This window comes from Ascidia mentula, chromosome 8 (assembly GCF_947561715.1).
Source record: "Ascidia mentula chromosome 8, kaAscMent1.1, whole genome shotgun sequence".
In the NCBI taxonomy this organism is placed as follows: domain Eukaryota; kingdom Metazoa; phylum Chordata; class Ascidiacea; order Phlebobranchia; family Ascidiidae; genus Ascidia; species Ascidia mentula.
Genome location: NC_138573.1, coordinates 2,986,428 through 3,004,879, shown reverse-complemented (window position 1 = coordinate 3,004,879; position 18,452 = coordinate 2,986,428). Strand labels below are relative to the sequence as shown.

Below are 18,452 nucleotides of genomic sequence, written 5' to 3'. Positions count from 1 at the left end.
GGCGCAGCTTGCCAGTGTTGCTCCTAATTTTGACTCCGGCAGAATTTAAGCCCGTCTCCACTGGACATAAGAAACTTTTCTCGGTGTTACTGCGATACACGATAAGCCACCACATCACGTTCTTAAGTCCTTAGTGCTGAATTGTGCACATTGTGCTTGTTAACGTCAGATAACTTTTGCATAATTTTTTTTCGCATTTAATTGGTGATACATGCAGCCATGTCGTAAAGGTGATTACTTGACTGTATTTATAAAAACGCTTTATAGCACAAAACGTACACATGACTGACACAAACTTCAAGTCGTAAACTTCAACAAAACTTTCTCCATATTAAACGCCAGTTGCACCTTGAGTAACCGCGGCTGATGCTACTGACGGTAAAAGTTCGTTTTTGTGTGTGGTATTTGGAGTCGGCCAACAGCACTAATATAATGCTCCGCCAAACAAACGAAAGCCAAGCTAAAATCGTTTTTACCAGCTAAATGCTTTGTAAGTGGCAAAATCTTTTACCTGGCTGCGACTCAATGAAGGCTGCTTCAACACTAAGCTAAAGAATGATGATTTTCAGTTCATGGCTAAACTGATCCCTGCAATACACTAGGGTAGGCCGTATGCAAAATACAGATCACTGTTTGGTCGGTCCGCTTTAATTTTCGTACACCGGCATCTTCTCGCGACAGGGTTACAGAGCACTGTTTTAAGACACAATCGTTGATTCACGTGCATTCATGCAGTTACGCATCATGTAACGCTCATGTTAAGTGGGGAAACATACTGATAAACTTCGCAATAATTAATAGCAAACTTATCGAGTACTGTATTAAAACGTACAAAATACAGAGACGAATAACTACCTCAATCAAAATTCAAATATATCTTGTTAAGCCTCAATGTACCCTTTGCTCAGACATACTGAACTTTAATAAATCTAGTATATACCGCTCTTAAGTCCATGTTCATCCCGGCGCAGCATGCCACTGTTGCTCTTATTTTTGACTCCGGCAGAATTCAAGGCAGTCTCTATTGGACATAAGAAACTTTTCTCGGTGTCACTGATACACGACAAGGCACTACATCACTACATCATGTTCGTAAGTCCTTAGTGCTGAATTGTACATATGCTTGTGCGCGTCAGATAACTTTTGCATAATTTTTTTTCGCATTTAATTGGTGATACATGCAGCCATGTCGTAAAGGTGATTACTTGACTGTATTTATAAAAACGCTTTATAGCACAAAACGTACACATGACTGACACAAACTTCAAGTCGTAAACTTCAACAAAACTTCCTCCATATTAAACGCCAGTTGCACCTTGAGTAACCGCGGCTGATGCTACTGACCGTAAAAGTGTTTTTTGTGTCTTCATTCTGATGTGGTATTGGAAACAATAGTTTTCGCCCGAGTCGGCCAACAGCACTGATATCATGTTCAGCCAAACAAACGAAAGCCAAGCTAAAATCGTTTTTACAAGCTAAATGCTTTGTAAGTGGCAAAATCTTTTACCTGGCTGCGACTCAATGAAGGCTGCTTCAACACTAAGCTATAGAATGATGATTTTCAGTTCTTATTTATGCCTAAACTGATCCCTGCAATACACTAGGGTAGGCCGTATGCAAGAACCGCCAGCATTTTTGACAAGACTTTGCGTTCGATGGATTTTGTATTGCTTGTCTCATGTCACTGTTTAGCCGGTCCGCTTTAATTTTCGCATCATCGATTGCTCGTATTACCTTTTCAATTGGCTCTGATAGATTAACAACTCCGTTCTCGCAATTTTCTTAACACCAAGGAAACTTAAAAAGTAATTCATTGACCCCCCACTGCGCCTGGTGATCTTCATCCTACATGCCGGTTAGCAGGCCTGCTGGCACAACGATCAACATGTTGCTTTTCTCTTTATGGGCTTGTGCTGGTCACAATTATGAAAATAAGGCGGGGCTTCAACTAGCTGTTGCCATAGTTTTACGCCCTGGCGCTTTCATGATTGTCTGTGTGCTGTCGCGCACGTGTTCTGTTATACCAGAGACTACTAAGTAGTTAGTGGTTTCTTGTCCAGATGTGTGTACTGTTTTTTTTCTGACCTTGGTGACTTAAAGCCTATTGTTACGCAATACCTCTTTCGGTTCCCTTATATTTATTCCACGTTGCTCTTATGTTAACATGTTTTACGCACGTACCAAAATCGATTTTTTAAAAAGACACTTTTTCTGTCACTTTAGTTGACCAGAGTAAAAAGTTTGCATTTTCAAGAAATAGCCCGTAAGTATAACATTTGCAGCTCAAATGCCGAATTCTCTGTTAAAAAAAGTCCTGCGATATCATAGCAACGCAAACAATTCCCTGGCAATCGGGATAGGACAACTGAAGGTTTGTTTTCTTCGAATCGCCAGTTTCGCAACCGGTAGAAGGTTTGGCCACGTCCCTAGCAACGAAACTGTAAAGCCCAAAACCGTTGTTAGGGAAGCGCCAAAACAACGACAAACAAAGGAATCTGAATTCGAACCCGATCGAAACTGACTTCGACGCAAATGGAAAAAAACACCATAGTGCGTTTAGATGTTTTTTTCCTTTTTTTCGACCACACCGGGATTTGAACCAAAGTTATCGTGGCCACGAATCCCGATCAGGTTTTCTTCTTGGTATATGGGTCGGGCGCTTGACCAATGCTGCCAATCACCCACCCACTGATGAAAATTGACCTGTTTATTCCACCGAAGTACACCGGCATCATCTCGAGACAGGGTTACAGAGCACTGTTTTAAGACACATTCGTTTAGTCACGTGTATTCATGCAGTTACGCATCATGTAACGCTCATGTTAAGAAGGAAAACAAACTGATAAACTTCGCAATAATTAATGGCAAGGGAGAAGGTAAAGGAATTGGTACGGGGGAAATTGTTATGAAGACTGAAACAAACCAACATAGAATTAAGGCGATGTAGAAGACAATTTAAATGTGAAAACAATGTGTGGAACTTAAAATTAAACAATGTATAATGTCAGGGATTCAAAATATACAAATGAACTTTGCGGAACGTTGTTATGGAAAACAGGATTTAAAAATTAAAAATTTCCTGTTTTTAACAGACAATATGTTCACAAAAATGATAACAAATGCATAGTTTCTAGTGGTTAAAGTAGAATATCAACGTGTTATTGACACACATAAAAAGTATCCAAAACAGTTACATAAAACAAATAACTTATGTTGATTCATACTACTTTACCTTAGATAAGTGCTTGTAAAACGTGGTGCTGGTTTATGCAAAACTACCGCACAAACTTATGTGCAATATTTACGTGCGACTCAAACATACCGTGGTATCTTTTTAAAATACAAGCAAATTTTTCGTGAACATTTCAAAAATTTTATACGCAAGCAAGAACGTTTAACGAGAAGATATGCCTGTATCATAGCACTGTGTAGCGTAGAGTAAATGGGATTTTTACCCCGATAAATACGCCGCAAACATTCGCTTTCCCAGTGCAGCCATTGTACAACTGTTTTATACAAAATTACATACAGCATATGCAAAACACAGCCGTTGAATTGCGTCTCACAATCCCTGTCGCAGCATTGAGTAAAACCATTAGGGTTCGTTGGAACGATGTGACTGGCAACGGGCGTGTGAGAATGTTACGTAGTTGTAGACCCACCGCATGCACGGACCACAATGCCACCGCCTGAAAGTATAGGAATAAGTTTAATTATTGAAATAATGCATGCTACTCACCAACGCTTAATATAAAAAAAAATTAATATGCAAATTAGCATTAGAGAGAAGTCTTTTGTTGGAAAAAGTCTAGCAACAACCGCAACTGAAAATACCCCGGGGAAAGTTTTGCAGGGAAGGTGATGTGACTCACCGTGGAGCGCCGAAACCGAGAACCTCAACCGATTTTTAATACAGGCTAATATGCAACTAAGGCGCTTATTTATCCCAATCAAGCTTATTTAATCGAAACTTGTCGTAAAGATCCATTTTAAAAGTATGAAAATATTTAACCGCAAAGTGTTCAATTCAAAGCAGCTTACATTTGTATGGGTTGGTCGAAAACTTTGTTGTTGTACGCTTGGAGACCAACGTCAATCTCCGGTACAGGGGTACCCCGTTCTTTCGGGACTTCTGATCAACAAAAACACAACGTACTTAGTCGGAAACGTACAAGAGGAAAATTGGCGCAGGCAGCAGACAATACCTTCCGATTCGTAAATGAGGCTCCAGATGCTCCCCATTTCTTGGGATCACGAGTCTCCCTTCAAATGAATGAGCAATGAGATGTGCAGGAATAGAGACTGAACTGGCAGCTGGAACAGTCAACTTTTCGAAATGGAAAAGCCGAATTTACTAAATTGCACAGCTCGGTTAACTTGAAAACTGAACCTGAAACACAAAAATTTTGAATTTCCGTTTGCTGCCGCAATGTAGTGCGAAATGAAATCTTCGGTTGCTCACATACTTTTTACTTTGATTACATTCGCCTGTTCGTCAATACCTATTTCCTTGGTATTGCGAACCAATGCCGTGTTTTAACAATTAAACCTTTACATTTGATACCAACTATACATCCTTGCCAGAACGCCAAGGTCTTATTTGAATCAAAAAGCTAAAGCTAATATGCTGCTCATGTGACTTAATTAACTGCTTACTTAGCACTGATGATGGACGCAGTGGTGTTTTGTAACCTCTGCTTTCTTGCACCTTAATATTGATCTTATTGCGTAGAATCACTTTTTTTATGCAACGCCCGTGCCAGCCATTGTGTACACAGCCTATTACCACCGCCCACTAATTCCAACAACGACAACCGAACTGTCACAGACACTATACGCTATAAATAAATTCTCGCCGTCGGCCTCTTCGCTTAAATACTTTTCCAGTCTGGAGCCATGACGCAATGCCCATGAGGTAAAGTACCACCGAAAACCTGAGTTGGTGCAAACACGTGCTGCAACGCGGCAATACGCAATTCGAAACCGCTTTAAGGGAAGCGACTACTTGTGGGCTGTCAATGATCAACTTCAATAGATACAGTTACGTAATGCTTTGTGTGGCTAGGCGTAAGAACCGTCAGTCAGACCACACCTAAAAGCAATGGCTGTAAAGGCGCGAATTCAACAAAATTTTTGCAGCTTTTGCTGGGTCAACTAAACTTCTGGTGAATATGTTTCAACAGACAAATCAAATACCCCAATACGGAAGATAAAACAGAAAAAGCCTTCCAAAATGTAAATAATGCTACTCAGAATTCGTATACAAAAGAATGGGGATAGAATTACAGTGAACTTTGGAACTGAATGTTTACATCCATGTGATGATGTAATCTATTTAAATCGACTCTGTTGTTTCAATAACAAAGGCGTACAGTGCGTTTTATGAAAAGAGTCAAAACTATTTCCATATTTGGATGCACTAAGATTTCGTGGCTCTATTAAAAACGTCAGGTTGTTTGCACAATTACGTAACATATGGGCGGGTCCAGGCCTGCCTCAGGACATTTGGGACGCGTGTTTGGGTAAAGTCCCCTGTCTCAATGTCAACCTTTGCCCGACAAATGTAAGCGCTCGGCCGCAGCAGCGGATGACAGAAGGAAAAACACATAGAAAGCTCAGCCTCGACTTGCGGTTTGAAAACAAACAGTTTTAACAGTCCTACAATTGTGCTATCAGGGGCATGTTAATCAGTCTGCGGTCGAATGTAAACAAAAGACCTTTTAACAATAAAACTTTTATTCTGGCAAAAATGATATCGTTTCTCCGACGTTTCGTTTGCCATACACCGAGACTTAACAGGGGTTTGACACCGCAATTTAAACGTAATGCTGTCTTTTTGTGATGGGTTTGTTCGCGTTAGGAGTAAGTTTTTCCCTTCTGGTGTGTTATTGGGGGGAAAAGGTTGGGGATATTTTGTATTGAATTTTGTTGTCCTTACCCTGCGGTGTTCTCCGTCGCATGACTCTGCTAAAGTCTCGTGACTTAGTTTCGGCAGCGTTTTGCGGTACAAGATCACTGTGGGCATTGCCATACCCATTGCATTTGAACAGGCACATGAAGAGCATTTGTTCCTGTGGTGAATGCGCATTGTATACACGACATCCATACAGAACACATTTCTTTTATCATTGGCCAACGTTTTTTTGTCGTTTTGAATTTGTCCGTCTTTTCTGGATGCCATACGGCGGCGGTTCTTGCATAAAACGCCCGAATGCTTGTCATACCACTTGATTAAAATTTCAATATTATGCCGCATAAAGTTGCCAAGAGCATTTTATGCTATGGTGTTTTAAAACATCCCAAGTCACGCGGAAAAACCCATGCACGCAATTGAAACTTTCCCGCCGTGTTTTTGTAGGGCCGGCGTATTTGCAGTTTTTTTTCCAGGAATTGTAGTCTTATGGTCTCGTGCAGTAGTTTCTATGCGTTAACTGTGCCATTGTTCATTAAGCTGGAGGTCAGCATTTTACGTCAGCTGTCTCGTGATTGCATTGTTATCGAAAGTGACTAGGGTTTGTTAAGTCTAGCGAGGTTTTTAAAGCTGCGGATTTAATAGAAGTGATAACTGCGACCTTAGAAAATGGACAAACAACTTTCTTAATCCAATACAGTTTCACATTTGCAGGATTTGTTTGTAGAAGGCGAATGTCGTATATGCTGTACAATTTGCCAAAGCTCTTTGTATGCTGTACCCCCCTCGCCTACTCGCACAAAGTAAGATACGCCCCTATGTGTAAAATACAGGCCCACATTTCTATAATACAGTCGTTCAAAAGTTTACAATGTATGCGTTATGCAAAGCAATGTACGCCTGCAAGGGCAATAAAACAGTTGATGCTAAAATATGAATGGAATTTTAATGTAGTTTTTGTTGCTATCCCAACGTTTAAATGCACACGTGGAGCTTTATGCCATAAATGGAAAGGAATAAACTAATGCTAAACAAACACATGTGTTTCGTGCAAATGTCAAATGACTGAGACTAACTACACCGACTGTGTACACTAACAGGCAGACAAATGCGAAGTGTTGTGTTAATTGTCACATTATTTTTGTGTTATGCATTAACAGTATCTGCAAAAAAGTTTCATAGTTTCCTTCCGCTTACTGATAAACACTCGACCGACTGGTTACAGACATCCACTGCACACAAAATAATTGGGACACATTAAAAATGCCTTACCTGAATAATCTACACAGCTGTCAAACTCGCATAAACGAGTTGTTCATTTAACCCGCATCACTTATGCTCACAAACTTTGCGGCATTATGTGACGCAGCATAGCTCTTTCAATAGCTACGACGCAACGTAATCCATTCACATTGTATCGACACAGTCCACACACGAGTTTTCTTCAGGTGGTAAACGTGCCGCGTGTTTTGGCACGCCCATCTCCACACGCCAGACTCGTGGCGATCACGCGTATGGTGCGTGAAACTTTATCAAGCGAAAACATTCTAACTGTATGAGCAAGGTCCCTATGAACACACACTGCATCGATGACCCACAAACGCGTTTTATATTATTGCACTGCATAAAGTTACCAAGGGAATTTAGCATTGAAACATCGGGTAGGGCGAACACCTATTTAAAACTTTCAGATTTTCCCACTGTCTTTTCCAAGGATTAAAAAAAATTGTTCATCCGGGGATTAACCTACAGCATTTATGCTGAGTAACATTCGCATCACGTGACACAGAACAGTTTCCACGGCGCAATGTGATTCATTCATACTGTATTGACCTCGTAACCACACACGAGCATTCTGGCAATAAACGTGCCAGGAGTTTTGGTGCGCCCACCACACGCCCTCCAGGCGGCAGTCATGCGTATCGTACGCGAACGCGTCTTCAAGGACAGATCAAGGTCACGGCAGTTAAAAGCCCAGATAATATCGTATTTTATGTCAGCAATTGCAAGTTTGGCATCCCACAAGAATTTGGTAACTCGGCGCTAGTAAACTTAATAATTTTTAACTACATTTTTTTAGTGCCACATTATAGGCAGCAATACAGTTTGTTAAAGTTAACTTACTACAACCACTGCAGTTTCAACAAACTCTCTTTTCCAAACTCCTGATGACGAAAAAATCAATTTTACAACTGAACGACGTTAGGACCCCACGCACCCTACAGAAAGCACGGTTCATGTAAGCTACAACACAATCTTGAACACAAAGTTACAACTTTAATGAACTAAAATCCCCCTAACAACAACACTTCCGTTAAAGGTCCCGAGCAACTCCACCGAGCTTGCAGAGCGCCAGTTAACCAATAAAGAGTTTTCAGCAGAGCGTAGTAATTCCCTTTTTCAAATATTATGGCGGGCCCCCGACACGCCCCCAAAGAGCAAAAAGCGACCATACCATCGTGGAAATTTTCATCACGCATCTCGCGCGTGTACCTTTTTCTGATGGCGTAACCAAGTTTTATCACCTGACGTTGCCATAGCAATGACATGACGCAAAACTCCAAATTCAATCCTTCAATTTTGATACATAGGTATCCATTAAACGGAACGCACCAGCATTGAATACATTCTTTAGTTTTGGTTTCAGAGACGCAATGATTTGATGCATTGCTAAAAAACTTGCCCAGTTAGGCTGGTCGACGCACGCATGAACTTTATAATATCAACAGTTTGCATATAACTGAAACATATATAGAAATGCGTTTGCAACGGTTTGCCAATGTAATTCTTTCCAACACTAAACCAGAGAGCAAATCGTACTAGAGTCTGCTGCATTGTAAATGACCTTGGACGACTGGTCTTGCAACGATCTTATGACTATACGCAGCGACGGGGGATTTTCCGTCAAAAGTCGGGCAAGAAAACGCCTGTACTTTTCCACTGAATTCGTTCGACGCCACGTAACGTGGTCAATGTCGGCCGCAAGCAAGAAACTACTCTCTGTTCCGTTTCAACCCCAGCACACACGTAGACAGCAACTGTTTTATACACTACAAACAAAAACATCAATTTGTTTTCCATTATATTCATATATTCGATGTGAGCCATCAGTATTGTTACATTATTTTCAAACCAAACTGTACCTGCATGGGCAGTTGCTACTATTCTACAGGGTGGGAACGAAGCTTAAAGGCCCGGAAGTGGGTCGTAATTCGGAAGTGTATTGTTCCGCCCTATTGATTTCAACACGAGTTCAGCGTTCAATTCAAAACGGAGATAGCTTCAATTCTCCATGTATCGTGTTTTCCGATTACGTGATGCGGAACAAAACGTATGATTGTTCGAGGATACTGGAAATCTGATTCCTCTATACGTGTAATGAACGTCTCGATTCCTTCTGGGTTTATTGGCAAAGGGCACCCGGCCCGGAATTACCTCGTTTTTACTATACCGCATCACATTACGGCTCCATACTATCGTAAGCTGTTGCAACTGTCAACTGATCAAATTAAACTCGGAAATACAGCCTGTATTGTTTAGGTTGAACGATTACGTAACCGCAAATTATGTTACATTGATGTTATTAAGTTTGCATTCTATACCGTGTTCAATAAATGAAACAATTTAAGACAGGCAAAACTTCTACTATCGATCAACTGACTATGAAAAGTGTTCTAATGAAGTAGAAATATACACCGATTAATCTACGTTAATCATATTGTCTATACATCATATAGGAAGACAGGAAACGCACTTCCTCGTTTGACAATGGAAAGGACGGAGTCCAATACATTCTGTCACAGTCTTGTGCAATACCGGAAACGGAACTTGACGGTTGCCAAGACGACCCTTTCATGATTGGTTGACGCGTGGGCGTGTCTGAAGAAAATAGTTGGCGACACAACAACGAATTCTGAGGAACTGGGGCCCTGTTCATTGTGCATGAAAGGTTAATTGCCTGATAGTGGATTCCTCATGGCAGCGTGAATCTTCTATTATGTTGACACCTCCACAATGAATATACATTTTTGTAGTTTGGTAATACTGGGGTCAAAGTCCAAAGTTCAACCCTTCAGTCACAGCTTATTTGGTGAAGGGGAAAACGGAACCGATATTCATTGCCATAGTAACCTGCTCGTAACTTCGGGATTGCAATTGGTTATCGCATTGGGCGTGTCTAAGGGAGGATATCGTTACAGCATGTGGAGTTGCGCCACGTCTGTTTTTGGTTGGCTGAACACGAGCAATGTAAATTGAATGAAGTGGGTTTGTTACCTCATAAACGACCGACTTTGCCAACCTGAAGCGACGTTCTAATTCATCTCTTTCACTCCAAATGCAATGTCTGCTCTTTGTCTACTGACTTCTCCAGGAGCAATGAAGAAACACGCCTTCTCGTTTTGCGATGAAAAGGCCAAAGTCCAACAACTTTTTCACGGTTTACAAAATTTGCGCTGGGTTGCGATTGGTTGGCGCATGGGGGTGTGTCTGTTACAGGCAAAGGATATGGTATTGATATTGCCCGAGGAATTGGCCCACGCATTACATTCCTTTTGATATGCTTGATTTTAAGACAGTGCTTTGCAACCAGTTTGCCGCGGTGTTATGCGCTTCGCTTAATAGGTTCCAACAACCTCGCATGAAATCGGCCATTGTTCTTAGGATTCACTCGACACAAAACAAACACCAGCGAATTTTGCGCATAAATAACAACGCACTTTAGTAAAATTAAACTATAGTACAGTAAAGCTACAAACGGTGCGTATAATATTTTCCGACGATTTGAAAATTTATGTCGACATTTAATATTTGCATTCGGCCCGGAATTGACCGAATTTTGGCTGCAGGTGTTCGTTTGATTCTGCGGTGGCGCTTGAAAATTTGGGTCAAATCATCGCCCAAACAAGCATCAAACAAAAAACAAAAGAGATTTTTCGATAGTGGTTTATTTTTTTCAAGCGATGGGCCCCGTCTTTTGATTCTTGGTCTGAAGATGTGTGATTTTCTCTTCTTTCAATTTATTTTCCTCTTTTAGTTTCTTTATGTGCTCGGCGAGGAGGCTGTGCATCACATACAGGGAAAACATTTACGCCATAAGCTACCACGTAAAGTTATTTTCATCTACAGGAAATACTATTGCTTTGAAAAGAAGAGTCCCGTCAGTTATTTTAGCACAACGCTATATAAAACGTGAAACAGACGACTCCGGATTATTTACAATATTTTCTGCTAATCTGTTACTGAGTCTCCGTTAGCCATAGAGAAATGTTATATGGTACACAATTGATTTAATCTGCCGGTAAATCTGCTGCACCTGCATTTTTCTACGTGCTCTCTCTGCAAAGTTTTAAGCGCAGACATGGCGGATCTCTTGTCCGAGACCTGACGTCCGGAACTCCCACTAGAGGAACCTTCGCTAGATGATTTTAGCGTCACTTGATGTTTTTTCGGAGTTGTTTCAGGCGGTTGGGCAGAACCCGTAAGCTGCAAGTTCACATTCGAATTTATCGAAAAAAGTTAAATTCAAAGAGGCGTGTGTTCAATAAAACGCTTTGAGCTGTCTTTGTACGGGTTTTGTCAACAGTTTTGTTGTGCTTGTTGTAATCACATTAAAAATATAAACAGAACATATGTGTAAGCAGCTTGTGAAACCTGCTGGATGCTTTCTTCGATTGTGTTATCCATCAGGGTGAATGGGATAGGGTCGAACTTTTCACGGGGTTTTATTGGTGTCGACGTCACCGGCGGAGGTGGGACCGTTTCCGAAGCTTTTGGGGTTGGGAATAGCCGGGTTGTTTGCATTTTCTCCTGGCTAAACACAAACAAATAACTACTTTTTAGGCAAGTGACTACGGGATTTGAATATTTCACGAGTATGATGGTATTGCAAGTAAGTGTTTAATTTTGCAGCATTTCATTTTTTTCGTGGCCTCATTCCAACCGCCCAACACTTCTCGGTTGAAAGTTTGTCGTATACTGACTTTTAGCAGTGCCGATTGAATACTTTGCTTTAATCATGTGACAATCTGGACCAATCAAGATACCGGTAGCCCCTTTTTCTTGCGTTTTCGCGATGGCAAAACCACACGGTTGTCGTGTTTGTTCTTGTTGCAGATTGTACCATGGTGATGTTATGTAAATATGGCTTGTATGTGCCTTATGGTCAGGGCAGTGTTTATGTCAACATTCAGTGTGGGTATGTAGCATGGATGGTGGCTTGTTGTCTGTGTTATACCCTCTATGCGACCACGTTCATGCAAACTTATTTGCTATTGAGAGGTATAGTGCCATTCTTGCTGCCAGGCATAGTAAATTAACAAGAATTGTTCTTCTGTCACATAAGTTACGAAAGTTTTTTATCGTAACCCAGAGGAAGTCCCGCCGAATGGTGGACGAAACAGTGGTTACAATAAAAAACTCACGTAACTTATGTGCCAGAAGAACAATTCTTTTTAATAATACATAGTGTTCTCTACACCAGAGCTTTCCAAACTCGAGGTCCCCACCCAGTAGAGAATTGCGCACCGAACTGTATGGATAGGTATAGCAAAAAGGTAATATCATGCAAAGTACAACATTTAGTTGTGCTATCATAAAGTACGACCCTTCTGAAAGATTTTCAGTCGTATATTACAAACCACTGTCGCAGTTAAGCATGTAGATGTTACTGTAAAACACGAGGAGTTGCAGAAAATTTTACCCGTTTAAACGGGAATGCGACCGACAAATTTTGAAAAGCCCTACTCTACAAACTTGTTAGGTGTCGTTGATCTCGAGTTTCGGGTCGAGTTGTTGAAAATTAAAGTTTTCCGTTCGTTTAAAGCCTGTACCATCTCCTCCAATATTTCCAGTTCCAATTGTGTTTCTGAGAAAGCAAAGCGTTCACGTAATTTCAAACAATTCAGTGAGACGTCGGTCAGCGTCCAGTATTTGCCTTTGGGTATTCCCCACAGGGAAAGTACCTGTAACGTCTTGTTCGCAAGCTTCGATTTTTTTTCGCTGTTCGAGGTTGGATTGCCGGAGCTCGGCGTTTAAGTGAGCGAGGGATTCGCGTTCCGCTTCAGCGCTTCGCAGCACATCGTCACGTGATTTTAACTCCACATGCAGTTCAGCGATGTAGCGGTTCATTTTGGAGATCTACAAGATTGAAAACGCTTTCATTTTGCAAATTTGTTTTGTAGAAAAACTAAATGGGCCAAAAACTAGAAGAAACTTCATTATTTCTAAAACTACAATCAAACCCTGACGAAGACTTTCTTGAGTAACAAGCAACATTACCCGCAAACATTTTCCTTGTTATTTCCGTGGGTGCAACAAATAATCAGGTTTAGGTTTTCCACCGACCTGAAGCTCAAGCTCCACGCATCTGGCTCTGCATTTTGACTCCAACTCTCTTTCCTCGGCAATCTGCTCAATTTCCTTTTTTTGATTAACAGTGAGTGATCGCAGTGAAGCCAGCTCGTAGGAAAGTTGTTCGGCTTCCCGTTCTTTGCGCGCCAGATGCTCTCGCAGGTTCTGCTCTGTCCGACAGCGCCGTCTAGCGGTAATTTGTTTATGCGATCGCTTTAGTTGCCAACAAAATTATTTCAAAGTGGATCTTAAATGCCCTACGAGTTTACAAAAATGCATTTTATGCTCAAATTTGAATCCATGCTCAATTAACAGAACCATCTTAGGTTGAATAATCTGAATCATCAAACAGTCGTATAGTCAAGAAATACCTGCTGGTATCTGATATTTTCGATGAGTTATACAAGAAAAACACCCATTTTTCGTTACGATCGTGTTTTTTCTGATACATTTATATATTTACACCTAATGTGAATAAGTGATACTGACGATATCATTTTGCAGGCGAAATATTTTATATCATTTAAAAGCACGATCATAGCGAAAAATGACGTAGGTTTTTTCTTATAAAAATATTTTCATTTCCACTATGAAGAGGAACAAGTTATATATACCTTGACTCTTCTTCTGCACGCTCCTTGTAATCTCTCCAGTCTTTAAGAAGGTCATCAATCCTCTTCGATGCTTCACCCCGTATTGACTTTGCCCTGTCCGACAGCTGGTATCTGTCACTAGAGTTCGGGCTTCGGCTTCTGTCGAATCCGTAGCGCTTTCTAACAAAGGAACTTGTTACGGAATAAAATATTAGGTTTTCGTCAGCGTTTAGGTACGCTGTGCTGATTTTGGTTATTTCCATTCTGTTATTTCGGGCGACATGCTTTAGAAAATCCTTTGTGACAATTCTGTAAACCGCATGGTTTTACAACCTGCTGGAGGATGGCATTGGAGGACCAAATGAAGAATCCATAGCTTTGTTGGCCTTGATGTAGTGATCAGTCTCGTCCAGAAGTCGGTGGTTGTCCTTGCGAAGCACTAACAGTTGCTCTTTTAGTTCTTTGTTCTTTTTTCGAAGTCCAGATAGCATAATCAAAAAATCATTTACAAATGTTGTATAAATTTTTACACGGCCTGAACACAAGTGGCAAATACGTTTGCTTTGTGGAGAAACAACAGCTGTTATTTCATCACAATCACTATCAGCTGACAACTAATTTTTGGGCGATTAGCACAATGAAATTTAATTTATCTACACAAGAACATGGGAAATTGTGCAAGTTGCAATGGTAGGTAGTAGTTAATTCTAAAGTTTCCAACATTAAAACGTAATTGCTTTGAATTTGACCCAGTTTTAATCTGTTTTGTGTGGTGTGGGTACATCAAATAAAAAAACTTGCAGAATGCTGCGTGAGGTTCTGTTCGATGCATGGCGACTACCCACTGAAAATTCGTCATGGCAACAAAGTCGGCCTTGCAGAGACCGAACATATTCGCAGAACTAGCAAGGCAAGCATCAGTGCAACTTCGGCGGACTCCAACAGAAGTACGTAAAAAATACCGAAAGCTTTATTATTGCCAACTCGGTTTGCAACTTACGTTAAAACCAGGTATAATCGGTTCGAAAATCATTGGTAGACTATGCAATGAAAAAAAGTTCACTTTAGCACAATTCACTGATTCTCTTTGAAGAGAAAAGCCAAAGCTAGGATGCTGTTAATCATGTTCTAAGCAAACGTTTCGAACCTGATTCTCATCATACACCTTCTTTGTGATTACTTCACATTGATTGTGTTTTTGTGGGTTTCAGGTCAAAGCAGAAGAAACAGCATGAGGAGCTGGTATTCTGACAACAGGTTACTTGAAAATATATTTCTTTGTTACTTTGCAGGCAGACAGCAGACATCTTAACGTTTACAAAGAACATTAACAGTAGGGGTTCGGATTTACATTCAGTTAGTAATGAGTGACTTGAAAATAAAGTCTACGAACAGTGGCGGTCTGCAGCTAAAAGTACTGGTGGTTGTTGCCCAAATTTTTTGTGTGGTACGGGTAGCCAAACACGGTTTTTAAATACATTACACGCATAGAAAAATACCAGCAGGTCAGCCGCCTACACGATATTAAGGTTTATTTCTTGTGTTAGTGGCAGTGGTGCGGTGCTTAACACGCCGGGTCGAGAAGGCCGCAGGGTGAGCATTGCCAGTGACGACTGCGTCGAATGGATGATCTACGATGCAGAGAAGGTAGTATGCCAATGAGGAAAGTGTCACACCTATGATATATGTAGATAATCATTGTTTTCATATAGGCCCCCAACACATGCACCAAATCTGGCACAATCTACCAATAGCAGTTCACGGGAAAACAACACTGTTCAAGACAATCCAATTGGAATATATTGTTAACCATGCCTTCGAGGGTTTGTGGTGGTGATCCATTTTATCCCGTTGCACTTTTATGAACTAAAACGTTGAAATTGACCAATAAAACAGCAATTCTGGCTAAAGCAGACAGATTCCGCAGCTGCATGCGCCTCATACCACAAATGTGGCACAACAAAATCGCTCGTTCCAGAATTAAACTAAATCCAAATTTACAGCGCTTGAAATGAAAAAGTCATGAAGCAATTGTTTGAAGCACAATGCTACCTCGCATGATTTATACAATTTACTAGCTACTACTGAGGCATCTGTTTCTCAAAGAAATGTTTACCATAACACAATTTTGATAACAAAATTTTACATTCCTTTCATTTCATAAACAACAGAGCAGTATTGAAACAAAAATGATTTTCATATCTTCAACAACATCACTTAAAAGAAAGCATGCTTTTCACATCTATTGAAAATTTAGGAAACTACATGAAGCGAGCACATTGCAGCAGTCCATTAAACGAAAATATAAACAAAAAAGTTAAAATACAGTCAAAAGTGCAAAGACTCCATAAAGCAATGCACAAGGGTAAGCAATTAGCAACTGTTGAGAATCCATGTTGAATCCACACACGAACAACTTGGAAGCTGATAAACTACACCAAGAAACAGTGAAAAGGGATAAAACAATTCCAAGCAATCCTCTGCAAGGTAAAAAAAACTGTTGGCAATGAAGTGCATATAATATAAAAAAGTATAATATAACTGCAAATATTTGTGTCCCATTATGAGAAAGATAACTACTTCATATCAATCAGGTTCACAGGCTTCGCAGCCAAGCTGGATCAGCCACACCAACAAGTTTGCAAATCATGCTTACAAAATCAAACATTATTCATTTGTTCATTTATGGCAGTATTCATTTTTAATGTAATTATTGATACTCACTTGAGTGACAAGACCACAGAACAAGATGACAAAAACACCATTGGAAGAATGCAATATCCTATTACTGAAGCTACACAACCGATGGAAACCCCAGTCATGGTCATAACATTAAGAAGAGCATATATAGCAACAACGCCAAGTCCTCCAATCCCATATATGTAGCCAAATGACACTTTTCCTCCCTGAAAAAATTATTATGTCACATACAGACTAAGACCAACTAAACATATATATATATATATCCATGCAATATTGTTATCAAGTACTCAAGTGACAAACCAAACTGTTAAAACCATAAAAATGGAGTGCAAAAGTGTTTCATGCAACTGCGTGGCATGATTGGCATACTGATCAGGTCTTTACTTGGGAATAACCGTAAAAATGGAAATGCAACTGTGTGGCATGATTGGCATACTGATCAGGTCTTTACAGCCCATCTGGATTGGCCACTTTTTTATACAAATATGATATAATAATTAAAAATGAAGTTTTGTATCAAATTTGTACATTAACACAAAAGACGCACTGTTTTTTAGGCTATATCACATTGGTACACACAGATAACAAAGAAAAGTTAATAAAATTTTTGTAAAATACATAATAAATAAACCCTCACCAGTAAAAGTGTGGCCCCAAGAGCAAGACAAAAACACAATGGGCCGGCCAGATCCGTTTCATTAATAATTCCAGCTTCAGTGTTTGTAAACGGATTGAGAACGGCCACAGTTTTTCGGTAAATATGGTCAAAATTAATTCCAAGTTCTTCAAGCAACGGAGGTTCGTCATCAAAGCTCCCAGAATAACTTCCTTGTGTTGGTTCCATTTGCGGTTGTTCCTGTGGCTGCATGATATTTCCTGTGTAAGGTGCAGGGTAACCTGGAGTCATCATAGTCTGTTGTTGGGGTGGATAAGCACCGAAGTCCTGAGGCTGTTGCTGTCCATAGTATTGGTAGCTTTGAAAAATATGACTATCTTTACTCAAGTATACAATACCCCTATTTAGCTTAATCCTTATTTATGCGACAATTGTTGACATTATGTAATTAGTTTATATTTGCATATACAACCAGATACTTAACATACTTTTCCTGCTGAGGTTGTCCATACCCCGGTTGCTGTTGCTCTGTTTCCATTGGCTGTTCATTGTAATTTGACTGGTAAAACCCGTCAGATGAATGAAAGGACATTTTGTTCGATTTGTATTTCTTTAAATGCCGAGCTTGTTTGGGCCTATCTTTAATTTCCCACGCCTAACTTTCAAAACCTAAATAAAAAGTTCAAACTGGACACAACTGCATTGGGAGCTGCACTAGTAGCCACGTAATAAAACTAAAGCTCCAGGTGTTCATTCATGCGTAGAAAACACAATTATTTTAGCCGAAACAAGCATGCGAATCAAATGCTAAATGAATTAAACTTTGTTTTTTTATGGGTTGTTTATGATAACATTTACTTGTCTCTAATGACAAGAAGTAAAAAAATGCAAATTATTTCTTAAAGTGTGCAGTGCCACTCGTAACCGATTCCAATGACGCCAAGTCTGTGGACAATCAACCATGACGATGAAATCATTTGTAACTCTATGCTCTTAGTATATGTATACGATGGAAACACACTATTTTCAAACGATCATTCACATAAATGTAAAATTAACAACAAAAAGGGGCCGAAAAGGACCGAGGCAACGTCAAACTTCCGTCTTTTTAGTTTAGCAGTCCTGCATTGAACACAGCTCTGCGATTGCCTGTGTGGTGATGACGTAGAAATTTGTTAGCTTGGTAATTGTAAATCATTAGCAGCAAACTTGGTCATTGTAAATATCTTGCAGTTTTAACAGAGACTTACAGCGTTGGAAGTTGCTTGAATGGCTGCTA

The 18,452-nt window shown here is 40.1% G+C and overlaps 3 protein-coding genes and 1 long non-coding RNA gene across 4 annotated transcripts; 1 reads left to right on the top strand and 3 right to left on the bottom strand.

The window, feature by feature from the left end:
- Positions 1 to 2,820: 2,820 nt before the first annotated feature.
- On the bottom strand, positions 2,821 to 4,383 carry LOC145912241 (uncharacterized). Its single transcript, XR_014403276.1, has 3 exons — positions 4,206 to 4,383; positions 4,042 to 4,132; positions 2,821 to 3,689 (listed from the first exon to the last, which is right to left on the bottom strand). It is a non-coding gene; the product is annotated as an uncharacterized LOC145912241 (long non-coding RNA).
- Positions 4,384 to 10,865: 6,482 nt separating this feature from the next.
- LOC145910768 (uncharacterized) lies at positions 10,866 to 14,345 on the bottom strand. Its single transcript, XM_082997973.1, has 8 exons — positions 14,188 to 14,345; positions 13,876 to 14,034; positions 13,256 to 13,448; positions 12,874 to 13,048; positions 12,665 to 12,776; positions 11,564 to 11,723; positions 11,226 to 11,395; positions 10,866 to 10,971 (listed from the first exon to the last, which is right to left on the bottom strand). Exons 1-8 carry the CDS (start codon positions 14,343 to 14,345, stop codon positions 10,866 to 10,868), a joined length of 1,233 nt encoding a protein of 410 aa, XP_082854099.1.
- A 174-nt stretch (positions 14,346 to 14,519) lies between these two features.
- On the top strand, positions 14,520 to 15,608 carry LOC145910767 (uncharacterized). The gene is made up of 5 exons (XM_082997971.1): positions 14,520 to 14,544; positions 14,658 to 14,801; positions 15,066 to 15,111; positions 15,402 to 15,501; positions 15,567 to 15,608. The coding sequence occupies exons 1-5, from the start codon at positions 14,520 to 14,522 to the stop codon at positions 15,606 to 15,608; spliced, it is 357 nt and encodes a 118-aa protein (XP_082854097.1).
- A 386-nt stretch (positions 15,609 to 15,994) lies between these two features.
- LOC145911324 (protein YIPF5-like) lies at positions 15,995 to 17,893 on the bottom strand. The gene is made up of 4 exons (XM_082998633.1): positions 17,662 to 17,893; positions 17,195 to 17,531; positions 16,579 to 16,760; positions 15,995 to 16,334 (listed from the first exon to the last, which is right to left on the bottom strand). Exons 1-4 carry the CDS (start codon positions 17,763 to 17,765, stop codon positions 16,172 to 16,174), a joined length of 786 nt encoding a protein of 261 aa, XP_082854759.1. The 5' UTR covers positions 17,766 to 17,893; the 3' UTR covers positions 15,995 to 16,171.
- Positions 17,894 to 18,452: the final 559 nt, after the last annotated feature.

Coding starts and splice junctions, on each gene's coding strand:
- LOC145910767 (XM_082997971.1), top strand. CDS start 14,520: ATGGGAAATTGTGCAAGTTGCAATG. Junction 14,545..14,657: donor AAATTGTGCAAGTTGCAATG/GTAGGTAGTAGT, acceptor AAAAACTTGCAG/AATGCTGCGTGAGGTTCTGT. Junction 15,502..15,566: donor TGATCTACGATGCAGAGAAG/GTAGTATGCCAA, acceptor GTTTTCATATAG/GCCCCCAACACATGCACCAA.
- LOC145910768 (XM_082997973.1), bottom strand. CDS start 14,345: ATGCTATCTGGACTTCGAAAAAAGAACAAAGAACTAAAAGAGCAACTG. Junction 13,049..13,255: donor GCGTGGAGCTTGAGCTTCAG/GTCGGTGGAAAA, acceptor TCAATCTTGTAG/ATCTCCAAAATGAACCGCTA. Junction 12,777..12,873: donor TTGCGAACAAGACGTTACAG/GTACTTTCCCTG, acceptor TTGCTTTCTCAG/AAACACAATTGGAACTGGAA.
- LOC145911324 (XM_082998633.1), bottom strand. CDS start 17,765: ATGTCCTTTCATTCATCTGACGGGTTTTACCAGTCAAATTACAATGAA. Junction 17,532..17,661: donor GGACAACCTCAGCAGGAAAA/GTATGTTAAGTA, acceptor TATTTTTCAAAG/CTACCAATACTATGGACAGC. Junction 16,761..17,194: donor TTGGGGCCACACTTTTACTG/GTGAGGGTTTAT, acceptor TAATTTTTTCAG/GGAGGAAAAGTGTCATTTGG.